Consider the following 14263-nt stretch of genomic DNA (forward strand, 5'->3'; position numbering starts at 1 on the left):
GTTGCTCGTAATTCATAATTCATCATTTCATAATTCCTGATAATTAAATAATCAAGTGCAGTTCATTAGCAGTAACTGGTGCCCTCTTACCCTCTTAATTTCTGTAGAAACAGTCAGGGCATGCTTAGATTTTCACTCACTGCTTCTGCTTTTTGGCACAGATTTTGTTAAATGAATAATAACACAGTGTAATAAGTGATGTCATAACAGTGACCAGATGTTTTTTTTAATTTGTCCTGAGATAGAAAAAATCTTTGATTTGAAAGGGGCTGTACTTTTTACAAGACTATAGATGCATAGATGGAAAAACAGGGGAATAGTTGTGTTTTTGCATTTCAGAAAAGGCTAAAAATTGCTTTGCTCAAGGACACCTAAGTCGCTACAGTTAAAATCAATCAGATGTTGAAATATTTAGAAAAGATTTCCATTTGTGAGAAATGCTAAAGACCTGAGGAGATCACTCGCCTATGCTCCATCTTAATATGTCAAAGGAATTCTTGTTTCATACCATCTTATCTTCAAAGTCTATAGCCTGCTATGCCGAGGTTTATCTCCTGGCTGCTCATTGATTGGTTTCGATGAATTAAGCTGCAGCTCATATTTTCCCTGTGTGAAATCAGTTGAGCTTGCTTGCAACTTATTGACTTCTCCAAAATGTTAATTCCCATGTGACCAAGATCTGTCAGAATTCTAACTGTAATACAAGCATACACTTATTTCTGTTAAATCATTTGCATTATACAATAAGGCAAGATATATAAACCTATAAGGATAACTAGATTTACAGATAATCCTAGTTTTGGAAACAATATGATATTTCACTCAATTTACAGGGAAAAGAGTAAAAATTTGATTATTAAGTAATTATGAAGTTATTATTTTAGAGTGTTTTGTTTTAATTTTGTCCTGCAGAGCATAAATTGTCAAGTAGGATGATACTATAGATGGACACAAACAGAAACAGTCTCAAAGTTTGGCAATCCACACACAAGGCCATTAGACTCTAGTATCTTCAGTTACTTTAGCAGTTTTATGCTATTTAATAGCAATAAGAATTTCCACTGGCCAATTGGGGTCAGTGGAAATAAGATCTAAACACAACCTTGACAGTACAACCTTCATACTGCATACTTAAATGTGTAGGACAAGCACAAGCATTTATTTGTTATAGTATCGCTATCAACCGAGTGCAGTATTCACAACATCTCTATAGTATTTGTGATTCGCTCTTAACCAGATCTTGAGGGAAATACTGTGTTCAGCTGTATAGTTGCTGTGTTCGCCAACTCGTCTCTTAGCTTTGGCTAAGCCCTGCAGTTTTCATGTGCCGGAGGAACTGCATGGGAGAAAGCAACAACTTCTTCCTGTGAAGATTAAGCAGACACTTTCATTATAATCTCAGTGGAAAATTGTGGAGTGAGACCGTGAACACAACAGGTAAGCAGGAAATATGGCATGTGAGTAGTATGTATGCTGAGAAGCGTTGCTTCGTACTCTTTCTTGCTTCCCTGTATGTAACCTTTCAGTTGCTTGTTGATATTTGGTAACTAAATGTAATATTGGAATAAAGACAAAAATAGCCATTTTTATGGGTAGCTCATCCATTATTCTTGATGTGATGTGATTATTCCACTCTGCACTGTTTGCCTCCTCTGCACTCCACCCAGGCACCACTCCAGATTATTTCTAGTTGCTCGAACATGTCTCACATAGAAAATCCCCCACTGTGATGTGTAACTACAGAAAGTCTGAACCTTACCCTCTACACACTCTCCAAAAAATTGCTCTGGTGTGAAAACTGTTTATGTTTGACTGCAATAAAAAAAAGAAGTGAATCTAAAGGTCTAAAGCACCCAGACCTAAGACGGCCCAGAGCTGTTGTTTTTTTTTCCAGGAGATAAAATAAATCATTCCACCTTTGGTCGATTGAATTTCCACTGAGGTCTAAGGTTTAGGATAGATTAGGCAAATTAAGTCTACCAAACTCTGTCGCTCCACCCCATCTGTGCTCAACAGAGTCTCAGTACTCCCAGACTGAGCCCCAACCAGGAAAATCTTCTTCAACTGTGTTAATCCAACTCAAAATCTGTCCAAGTCACACATTGTTAGGGGGCTTTGGGTGTTTTTATTAGTGTCCTAGAGCATAACCTGCTGTGAAAAAAATGGAGATTAATGTTTCTTTCCTTCTAATTCACATCTTTGTTATCATAACAGCTGCTACTTCAGGTGTGCCCTGCGGTTCAGATCTACCTACAAATGAGGAAGTGCACTTCAGCTATGTTAACTCAAAATCTGTCCATGTTACACATTTCTGTGGATTTTGGATGTTTCATCTGTGTCTTAGAGCATGATGGCTGTGAACAGACCAGAGATTAACATTTTATTGCTCTGATTTCTATGCTTTCTTCCCACAATTACGACCTCCTCTTTCTGGAACTCGCTCAGCCACCACAGCTGGCGCTCCGTGCTGTGACTCCTCGGCTGTCTCTCAGTCCGTAAAAGAAACACGAGGATGTACTTATCATCTCCATCCAATAAAAATCTGTTCATATGTCTACAGGGTTTTAGGTGTTATTATTTGGAATTTAGGTCGTAACCGCTGTGAGAAATATCAAAGGTTAAGCTTTTATAGCTCTGATTGAACTGCATTCTCGTCACATACTGAGCTTTATCTCCTAATTCCTTCTGGAGCAGCCAAAATAAAAGTTTGGGTTTAATGTTGTGTTTACAGGTAGTAAAAAAGTTTTCATGAGCTATTGTGGAGATCAAGCCTGAAAAGAACATGACAGGAAAATGGAAATAAAAAAGTGCTCAGCCAGATGAAATCAGTGTTCCAGAGGTGCGGGGTAGTCTAGAACATATCACCTTCCAACACACCCTTCTGGGTAAAGATAGAGGCTACTGTTTTTGTCAATTCCTCCTTATTAGCATTATTATTTTCTAAGTTAGAGAAACTTTGGAACATAAAGTTTGAGTTCTCAAACAAATTAAAAGAATAAGCATCAATCTGTTTTAATCTCTCTTTTTGCCCCCATGATCAGACAGAATTCTGAAACATCTGAAGAGAAAAGGGTCTTGATAAAGGACCAATATGAAAGTGAACGGTATACATCCTTTGACCCATCAAAATAAAGGTTTGAATTGCTCCACTCGCAATTTATTCCATCATTTGCAAGTAAAGCTTTATGTCCAGTCCAAGATTTGTAATTTTGAAACTTTTCCAAGGAAACACGCCCTCTTTGAATTTCTTCTAAGCAGCCTATCTCATAAATTTGTGCCCATGCTTCTATAGCTGCATCCTCCGAGAAGATTCATGAGCTCCTCTGGGAAAAAGGGAACAGAAATTTACTGATGATACAGTCGTGTTCCATCAACAGTAGGCTCTAAGTCAAGCACAGCACTGCTGAACATCTATTACTACTGAGCATCAGCTATGTGTATTGTTGTATTTCTTTATTTGAGCCCCCTGTTTAATTGTTGTCATTATTTGTTCCTACAATATTGAAAATATGAAATTAAAAATAATTTAAATAGCAATGGTACTTCTCTAACAGGGTCCTCACTGAGGCTGATTTTTCTCTCCTAGAATACTTTTTAGCCCATATTTGTTGCGGGCTCCACAGAGAGGGACAAAAAAATGACTCCCTGAAAGACCCTGGCTCCTGGAAAAGGTTCCTGTGGAGGAAATACAGCTCATGTCATAAAGTTATGGGCTCCACAGACCCTAATGGGACTCTTACTCAGGTTGATGATTGATGTAGCAGTTTATATATATTAGCAGCACTAATAATTTTAAGCACTGCCACCAGGGTAAATGTTATGTGCAATATCCTGTCGTCATGTTGGCATCTCTTGTACGATAGATATAGAACAACAGAATATTTATACCACGGGTATCTCACATGGTTTTAATGATCTCATTCTAATTCAAGACTCATGCTGCATAAATTTGCAGTAAGATGAAATAGATCTTTCACGTCTAATTTTAATACCACATGTACAAATGATTTTAATTGTAGATGTGCCGTAAATGTTATTGAACAAATACAAAGGCAGTGAGCACATTAAACTGCTGTTAGAAAATTTAATTAATATAGCCTTTGTTAAATTTTTCTTTTAGAGATTTTAGAGGTGTTAGAGAAGTATTCTAATTCGCTGTAGACCCTGGCTGGCTGTGACTCCGCCATGAGATGATATCACAAGAGTGGATGTGTCTCATCTTTGTACGTAAGACTTAGTCATTGTTTATTCAGCTGAGTGATCAGTCGTGAAAAGGTCACATCAAACATGTTCAGCTCTGTATGAACCACTACACGTTTATTTCTGATATAATTGGAGCTGAAGTTGAAACGAGAAACCCGCAGATTTTCTCTTTAATGGATGCGTCTGCTGCACATTTACCTTTCAGCAACACTGTACTTGTGCCTTATTAATCTCACACATTCCTGGCTTTGGTTCTTTTACTGTCTGCTTCTGGTTAAGCTGTAAAGCAGCCTGTTTAACTCAATAACTGTTGTGCTAACTAAGTGTAATTACACTGATCACTGAAGTTGCTTTCAGACATCTGCTGTTGATGTAGTTTTATTAATTTCGTTCTTTCAACTCTAGACCATAGAGCTACTCTGGTGAGATGTTGGCATTCATTTCATATTACAGCCATAGTTCGATTGAAACATAATTAAGTGGTTTACGTGGTATATTTAGGTTATTTTGTGCTTGCATTGGGCAGGAACTTCAGTGTTTTTTTTAAATATGGCTGACTTCCTGTGGATCTTATGAACTCTGATGGATACGCAAGGTCACACCTTTCAGGAAAAGCTAATTCAGGGCCAGATTCATGAAAAAAAGTGTAGAATCTTTGACCAGACACATGAAAAGTCTCAAACTATTATTTAGTTGGACCAACTGTAGCTGTGGTTCAGGCACACTTTCGTCGTGGCATTGTTTCAGTGCACTTTTGCAGTGTCGCAACATTCATTTCATTATTTGCATTACATCTCGCCAAAGATCTTATATTGATCATGCGAGAGTCAGACCGCTGTGTAAAGTGTACACCAGCATATCTCAAACATTCCCAATACGGTTAGGGTTTGGCGGGACAATCAGTGTCAGAAGAAATGATGCTCCCTGAACCACCCTTTAACAAGTTAAGCCTCAAAAATCCTGGCATTGTCACCTTGGAATACGACCGTGCCTTCCAGGAAGACAGAATCTATTGATGTAAAACCTGGTCATTTAATATATTCATGTAGAGACCTAATCTCATGTTTTGGACACCTTATGTTGTTGAAAGTAGACCTGACCAACTGCAACACCAAATCATTGCACTGCCCCAACAGTCTTGACCAGTAGGCATTAGACATGATGGGTGCAGCACCCTATCTGCTGCTCCTCTCACCCTGTTGGTTCAGGAACAGGCTAAATCTGGACTCGTCAGACCTTGTGATCTTTTTTCATAGCCCCACAGTCCAATCTTTATGCTCACTTGCAAATTTAGGTCTCCCTTTCTTTTGTTCTTCGATAAACCTTTTTTGTCCAGTTCTCTTCACATCATGCATGTGGAAATGTTCATTTCGACTGTTGATTTTCTTCTGTGTGATTTCACCAAATGTTTAAGAGTTCTGCAATCAAGGCCATTCCACATTCTCTTCGTAAAGACTGACGGTTCACTACGTTTTAATAATGCGTCTCTGAACTCGATTTTTGTGGTGTCAGTCTTTGTTTGCTTGATGAAAACTAATTATTTAAAGTTATTAATAGCATTGTTGTTCAAGGAATGAAAGCTATAACTGCTTTAGTTAGGGTTACGTTATTAACCAGCTGAAACATATTAATTGCTGCAGTACTTTTACCTACATGATCAGTTAAATCTAGACTTTTGTTTTGGGCAGAAAGTGTGAGACTGTATTCAGTATTTATGAAACATATGCCATTACAATTTTTGTTTTCCTGATTGACAACACAGTTCACAAATGATGTTAAGTGCTCATGTTTCATTGTCAGTTTGGCTTTTATCCTGTTAAAGTTCACAGAATACATTAACCTTGTGATTAAAAATAGATTAAAACAGATTCTGTGTAAATCCAGATCAATGCATTAGGTACATATATTCCCATATTATTTTCTTAGCTAAGCTATACATAAGACAGTAATCAGTTCTTCTGATTGCAGTGCTATATTATAGCGAATATTGCATACCGAATGTATATAAATCATTTCCAAGTATAACGTGTTGTCTCATCTTTCTTTAATGTCCTTGTGGCGAACTGATTTAATTTGGTAGTAGACTTTCACTGCGTCTCTGAAAAGCTGCTGCAGTGACTCGAGTCTCTCATGTGCCTTTAAGAAAGCCAAACAGATGTTTGGTCCTTTTGCTGCAGTAAACAGGGAAATATGAATTAGTGCTTTTACAGTGTTTTGAAAAGTCCTTTGTGTGGCTTAAGAATTGTAAATCTTTCAAGATTTTATCATCCAGATCCAATATTTTTACCACATAGCACTCATGCTCCCCCTCACAAAAAAAAAGCTACTCCCAAAGCTTATAGATTTATCAAGACGGATTTTAGGTACTTCAGATTAATGGCAAGCAGCACTCACAGGATGTCACATAAGTATTGGTCTTAATAAATCTATGCACCACAGGAGTTGCTTTCAGAGAGTGAACTTTAATTGTGGATTTAAAAAAAAAAGGGGTTCTTCTTTCACTATCTATATGAACCGCAAAGGCTTTCAGTCATTTGGAAAAAAAAGGTTTTAGTTATAAGTGATACATACATACTGTATGTATCTCCCTTCTCTTTTTTCTCTCTCAAACAAACCACTCGTGTTTTGTATTTCTCTCTCCCCAGCTGCCATACTTGATGACCCTATGGAGTGTAGCAGAGGAGAGCGTTTGGCCATCACATTGGCCAAAGATAACATCAACAGAAGCAGTAATCGCTCCACCACTGGCAAGCTGGAGGTGGACATCTTTGAACTGCTGAGAGACAGTGAATATGAGATGGGCGAAACGAGTAAGTAACATGATTAAGAAATGCCAGTTAACCGGTAAGGAAAAGCTTGTGTGCTTGTTGTAGTTTGAGTTTGTCGTCAATATGTGTGTTTTGATTCTGAGTAAGAGATAAAGCATTCTAGATAGATAAAGCATACTATTCAACAACATTCGGCCATCATGAACCCCTCTAAGCAGCTTTCCAGCACCCTGAAAATTAGACAAAAGGGATGCTCTCAAAGCAAAAGAAGAATATAACAAAATAAATAGTTTTCAGGAAGCCATTTCCTCAGTTTGTAATGTTAGAAAGAAATGGCGCTTCTAGTCCAGAAGACCAACAACTCTATGACAGAGCTGCTTGTAGGATTACCAGAAAAGAAAATTAAAAACTAAGATTCGCAGACACTGGAGAATCGGTGCACTGCTGCACATTGCAGCCACATCTGAATAAATGTGAATTTCACACACGAGTCATCCAAAGAAAACCTTACCTGTGTTCTTACCAAAAACTTCAGCATCCAAAGTTTTTGAACGCACATCTAAAGAGGCCTGATGCTCATGCCACTGTATAGATAACTTTTAATAGAGAGGTCTATAAATATGCTAAAATGGGCCATTATCAGATTTAATGTGACAAATGCAACACTGAGAGTGGCACCATTAACACCAGCTGGAGAATCTCTCTGTTGTCAATTGTCTCAAAGCTTTCACTTGACACAAATCCAGAACATTAGCGCACTGTGCATTCACCTTATACCTCTGTGTTTATTGGTTCGATTATTTTATTTTTTAATGAAAACCCTCCAAAATCAATACAACACAGTACGGGTTTTCAGAAAATGACTAATATAAACTGCCATGATGGGAAGTGGAAGAATTGATTTTTCAATATACTACACTCACTCTCACAAGCTAAAAGCTTAGTGGTGCTGCTTTATCCATAGAAACACAAGTCTGCTTATGACAACAACAGGACACTGTGTTATTTTCTCTGCCTAGATAAAGACAGACTATCCTAAAAGTGGTTCATGCAGTCTACCGAGTGTGTGCAGGGTCCTCTGTTTGTGTGTACAGCGGTATGTGTTGGTGTGTGAGGGCTGCATTGTGTGTATACAGTGCAAATGTTTTGTATATATAAGAGTGTGTATGTGTTCAGAGCCAGGAATTGGATTAGGGACGGATCAGCCGCCGCAGTTGGATGGAAATATCACAGAGGGTGCACTACCTGAAAAGAAAAGTCCCATCCCTGTTTCCAAGCTCCCATTCCTGCCTGTGAAGTATCCAACTCCCAAGTGATGTTTCCTTGAACTTATTGCCGCTGTTTTTTATGCAGAAAGCATCCCATGACAAGACTCTTTTTTACAGACAGTTGTTCTTTCATGTGTTTGAAGTCCCTGAATGCTTTACTTTTAAGCCGCTATTTATACACCTGAAAAAAAGAGTACTCTTTTTCCCCATTCTGGTTCTTCTGTATCACAAATCTCTCTCTTCTCCGCTGACTGCCCATCTGTTTATTTTCTTGTGAAAAGCAAATCTGTGAGGAATTTGGTATGACTGTGTTGCAGTTATGTTTTAAATAGATTTGCATGCATTGTGAACATTTGTGTTTTGCTAATTTTTAAATTATTTTTCAATAAGAGAATAACAATTGTTATATTTGATACAAGAAACTGTGGAAAATCAAGTGATCCAGTTAAATCCGTGTTCCTCCAGCCCTTCACTGCACCAACATGATTAGTTATTTCAGGTTGGCTGGTCTACCTCTCTTTGATGTGGTCCTTGAGTGAAATATGCAACCCAATCAGTTAGAGATCAGGTGATTGACTCCCTGATGCTTTGGTGAATTTTTCCCCTCTTCTGGATGAATCTGAGCAGATTATAAACTCTCGTATCCCTTTGTTGTATCCTTTTGGCTGTGATAAATCATACAAAATGTCAGTGTTCCATTTGCAGCCATAAAGAACTTCCAACATGGTTGACCATTTGTCTTCGCCCTTCACAAGGAAACCCAAAGGCCCATATTCTGGCCCTCTTTGTTCACTGCAAAGACTATGCAAAGCTCTCATGGTTGCTCGTTAAACTGTCAGAAAATTGAATCCACTGAGTGAAAATCTTGAGCTTCTCTTTTACTACTTTCGGTGTACATGTGAATAAAATCAATTACATACAGAAAAATGTCCAATTTTAAGAGGCAACAAAGGCAGGTGAAGTAAGTGTAGAGTGAAAAACTATGTGTACAACTTTCATACTTTGTCTCCTCTCTGGACCTGCTCTTTTCAAATATCACTTTGTTTCGTCCTTCGCATCCCTTTTAAATTGTTGTTGCTTTTTTACCTTCACTTGCTCTTTGGTTTGGTTCATGCACTTAAGTTAAACTTTAAAATACTTGGTTACAACAAGAAAATGTCATAGTTTGCCTTAAAAGACACCATCTCGCAATGTTAACCAGATGTTACCAAGTTAACAAGTATAACTATCCTCCTCCATCTGGGAGTATGTAGAAATCAGGGTCTGAATCTTTGAATATTACACAAATCAATTCAATTTGGATTTGTGTGGACGCAGTTTAATTCAAAATCGATTTTCAGTCCTCAATTCAAAATACAAAAATGTGCTGATTGCAGAATCTGTTCCAAGTTTTTCAAATTTAAGTCCACAGAAGCAGATTTTGAATATGTGGGGCCTTTTAAACCTTGTCTAAGTCCTCCAAAGATTTTACAGTGTATTTCCCAGTCACACAAACACTCATCCAGTGCTTCTAATTGTGTAATCACACTCTGTATATGTAGTGTTTTTTATCTGATGTTAGCGTTCTGCCCATGGAGGCTTCAACACATGGAGCAACTGGGGATCGAACCAGCAGTATTCTGATGAGAAGACTCCACGTTTTAATGAATTAAAAGAACACTGTAATACCACCGTCCACAAACCATTGTGATTGTATTGTGATTGTGTTAATATAAGATAAGTGCAGTGCAAATTATGTTGCATAAATAAGTATCAGGTTAAGCGAACAAGCTGCCTTTTTATTAATCAGAGTCATGCTGGTTTAAAAAAATGTCACTGTGTACAAATAAAACCTCAGATTAGGTGAAATGAGCTGAGCCAAAGCAAAATGATGATATGAACATTGCCATCCACTGATTTATTTTTTTTTCTTCTGTGTGTGTGTGTGTGTAAATGTATTTTTTTGCATTTCAGTTTGTGATATGTGTTGCTGTTTGTCTGAGGTTTAATGGATGTTTGTTGGCGGTGCGACTTACGTGCCTCATAATTCAAGTTTAAGATTTCTGAGTTTAATAGAATAATTTCAAAAGGCAACTCACGCAAAACTTAACGCCCACGGAATATTCAGTAGCAAAGTTTACTTTTGGACTCTTGGGAAGTATGTTTTGATGAAAGGTCTTTATGGCAACTACACTTCTTTCAGAATCAACTTTTCCTTCTTCTAACTAAAACTGACACTTGAATGTAGTGGACATTTTTTGTAACAGTCAGCCTGTATGTACCAGCTGTGCAGAAAGTGAGTAAATAATGGTGTCACCACAGCCAGTAGCATGCTGGCGTGCAGTCATATCACACAGCTTTACAATTCAGTGAAGCCATGCGAACAAGTGCAGATGTCTGTGTGCGTGTAGTGTGAATGTAAGCGTACATGTGCATGTTGCTGTTACTGTAAGGTGTGGCGCGTTCATGTCTTATAGCCTCAATGGGTGACTAGAGGGAAAAGCTATTAATCATTCAGTTCACCTCCTCTTCACCGTGCAGACCTCAAAACTGTTATTCTTTGCATATTTCACACACATGGTTGATCAGTGCTCTATATTTTCCCCAGTAACCAGCTCTAAATTACCATGACTGACACACACTTTGTCCACATGAGAACAGCACTGTTCTCCACTTGTTTCTGCTCACACCATTAACGGCAGTGTTTTAATTATAAACCAGGGATTATAAACACACAAGAAGCGCTCTTTTTTAGAAGGGGAGATGAAAGTCTGTGTACACAAGAGGGGAATAAAACTCATTTCCACTGAAATGTTTCTGTCAAAAGATATGTTTTCAACCCCAAAGGTAAAGTCTTTAAATCAGTCCTTGTAAATGCAGATTGTGGAGAACAAGATGAGATGTGTGTCACATCTTGGGGATAATATTCCATTCATGTGCAAATATTCAGATACCAGATTTTAGGTTTTAAGCCTCCAGATATCGTTATTTCTGTCTCTCTGCTTCTCTCAGTGTCTGTCACTCTGTTGATCTGTCTGTGTCTTTTCCCATTTCTATATCCTTCAGTTTTCCTCATGTGAGAGCATATCATGTTAATGTCAGTCTTTCCCTCTGGATATACTCTCACTGGAAGGAAACTGTAGATCAGGGATTGTGCACAATCCGAATATATATATATATATAAGTCCAGGTTCCCGTGAGACAATAAGAAAGTACTGGTTCAGCTTACAGTCTGTTTAGCAGTTGACAGAGTCAGCATGTGTATCCATTAATGTCTGGCTGAAGGAGACATTTTTTTTGTTGCCTAAGGCCAACATTCTTACTTTGTCTCTTTGTTTCCCCCTCTCACTCCTTCTTTTTTACCTCCCTACCCCTTCTCTGTCTTCTCTCAGTGTGCCAGATCATGTCTAAAGGAGTGGTGGCAGTCCTCGGTCCATCTGCCAGTCCAGCTTCCAACTCCATCATCAGCAACATATGTGGAGAGAAGGAGGTGAGTTTTGCACCTTCTGGCCTGTCGCTGGGGGATGGGGTTTGGTGGGCAATGACCTGCTCACAGTTTGAGCTCCAAGAAGCTCATTAGCAGATGTGAGGTTTTTGTAGAGGATTTAGAGGGAACTAAATAGAAGTTGGAACTGATGGAACACTTCACCAGTGTCTCCACTCGAGTCCTACTCAATCACAGCACTGCTGGGCATTCATTTCCAGCTTACCCCTCATTAGCTTGACGCAGTTTGACCCAAGGACGCTCACAAGCACTGTTTTGAGATTGTTACAGAAGCAAATCCTTTTTTTTCCAGTTAATTTGATGTTTGTTTTTCTCTGAATCAAATGTGCCAACAATAAAGCTATCTCCACAGTATGTCTCTGTATCATATCTACCAGATGATACCACATATATATCTGTATATCTGCGAGATGTAACAAAAAAAAAAGTTATTCATGAAGAAAGAAAAAACATTACTAAAAGGATCTGCAAGCAGATCTTAGATTTATGCTAATTCACTTCTGAACTTCTGTGTCTTGCTGTCAGATGTTAGGAGGCGGAGTGCTTCTCAAAAACTAACTTCAAGTCATTAATAAATGAGAGATTTTGCAATCCACCAAATCTATCACCAAAACACTATTAGGTCTACACTATTTGCAGAAATCCTATAATTTTGTGAAGACGTTTTTACCATTATTAGACGCTTAACATTATTTATAGCATATAAGCTACATATCTCAGTGGTCTTGTTTTATGTTTTATGCCATACACCTCACCATAGATATTTTTGGTCCTCAAAATTAGCCGCCCTTTCAACTGCATGATCACAGTACTAAATGACATCACCTTACCATTTTAGTCCCTATAATATAAGCCTCTGCTTGCAGTGGAGACATCATTGTGTTACAGTGGTTGTCAGACCAAGACTTCCTGCTGTTAAAACCCCTGGTGGCACTGAATCAAGAAAATGTCTCCTTTGAAACAACGACTATGATAATACCACGGTATAAATGATGATGTTAGCCCTAAAGATTAATTCCTTACACTGTCTCAGATTTGATCCATATATATCCTTTCATGTTATGAATGGATATGGTAGTCGTCTGAATTAATGTTTCTTTGAAGCTCAGCCAGTTATGAGCTTTTGCCAAAGAAAGTGATGGTATTATAACATCTGTTGTTGTCGTAGTGAATTCATCTTTGTTATTCTTTGTTTGTAACACTTTATTTGGGGGGCGGCCGTGGCTCAGTGGTGAGTATGGGTCGTCCAATAACCTGAAGGTTCGATTCCCACTTTCACCACTCAAAGATTGGTGAACTGACAGCTGGAGGGGTGGCCTTGTCACGGCTGAGGTGCCCTTGAGCAAGGCCCCCCACCGCACCCCCATGCTCCCCGGGCTGCCCACTGCTCCAGTGCGTGACCCTGTGCATGTGCATGTGTGTGTCAACAGGTGCCAACCTGGATGGGTTAAAATCAGAGGACAAATTTCATGTGTATGCATGACAATAAATCTGATCTTAAGCAGGGATTTTTTGACACCAGAGCTGTATTCAGTCTTTAGGCTTACACAAAATAATTCAGTCCTTTCACACTGACACATCATATGTTATCACACCTAACCTCAAAGAAAATAACTTCAAAGAAACATAGAGCTGGGTTTTGTTATTTGCCAGTTGGGTGTTCATCGTCATCTGCTCTGTAAGTGCAATTTTATCCACACATCACTCTTGGCAACAGGAAGTTGTTTGAGGGGAGAGGGGTACAACACTTAAGTTTTATACTTCCAGCTGCGCGCTATTATCAGCTTAACAGCACATTTGCTGTACTTACTCTGCTGCTGCTTATTTGTAATCCTTTTTGTTCAACCACGTATGTAATAGCACCAGTATTTTTTTTATGCGTATCAAAAGCAGTGTCACAAGCTATCACAAGCAATTAGTCATGTTTGTTTGGCCTTTCCTCCAAGTTATTTTTTCCTTTTCTTAATGTAATTTTATTTTTATTTGAGCCCGTAAATGTGTCTAGACTTTGGGTTGACAGCAACAAATTCAACAAACTTTGGTTTTCTCCAAATTATACCAAATATGTATCAGCTGTCAAAAGCAGAGTAATTTCTGATATTAAGAGTTCCAGTTGCTAATAGCAACAATCTTAAAATTTCATCCACCCGCTCCCTAGCACCCTAATGCATCTGTATTGGTAGGCTAAATTTCCTATTGACAAAATAGAAATCTAGATAAAACAAAATGATCAAAACAGCACTACACTTTCATTGAGTTGATTAGATAAGTGGTTTAAACAATTTTTTTTCTCTGGTGTGTGTATAGTACTGACAGGTTGGTTTTTCTCTCGTCCATCCCTGCTCGGGTCGGCTTCTATTTGTATGTGTCATCCCCTACTTGCCCATGATTAGAGGCCCCACTTTTAAATTAATCCCAGTTTTATTTGAGGAAAAACTTCCTAATTTCTCTTTCACTGTCTCCTGAACAACTCTCTTCTACATTCCTTTACTGGTGATAATATGGCTGTTCTCCCGAGTTCAAGGACCCGCTGTCCTAGT

At 38.4% G+C, this 14263-nt stretch overlaps 1 protein-coding gene across 1 annotated transcript in view; it reads left to right on the forward strand.

The window, feature by feature from the left end:
• Positions 1 to 14263, forward strand: part of grik4 (glutamate receptor, ionotropic, kainate 4) — a 216195-nt gene that overhangs the window by 94851 nt on the left and 107081 nt on the right. The window contains exons 3-4 of the mRNA XM_072392488.1: positions 6849 to 7013; positions 11611 to 11708. Coding sequence (XP_072248589.1) covers positions 6849 to 7013; positions 11611 to 11708 — 263 coding nt within the window. The remainder of the gene's footprint in view (positions 1 to 6848; positions 7014 to 11610; positions 11709 to 14263) is intronic.

The sequence above is a fragment of the Leuresthes tenuis genome, unplaced genomic scaffold, assembly GCF_036924035.1.
Source record: "Leuresthes tenuis unplaced genomic scaffold, fLeuTen1.0.hap1 SCAF_9, whole genome shotgun sequence".
Classification (NCBI taxonomy): domain Eukaryota; kingdom Metazoa; phylum Chordata; class Actinopteri; order Atheriniformes; family Atherinopsidae; genus Leuresthes; species Leuresthes tenuis.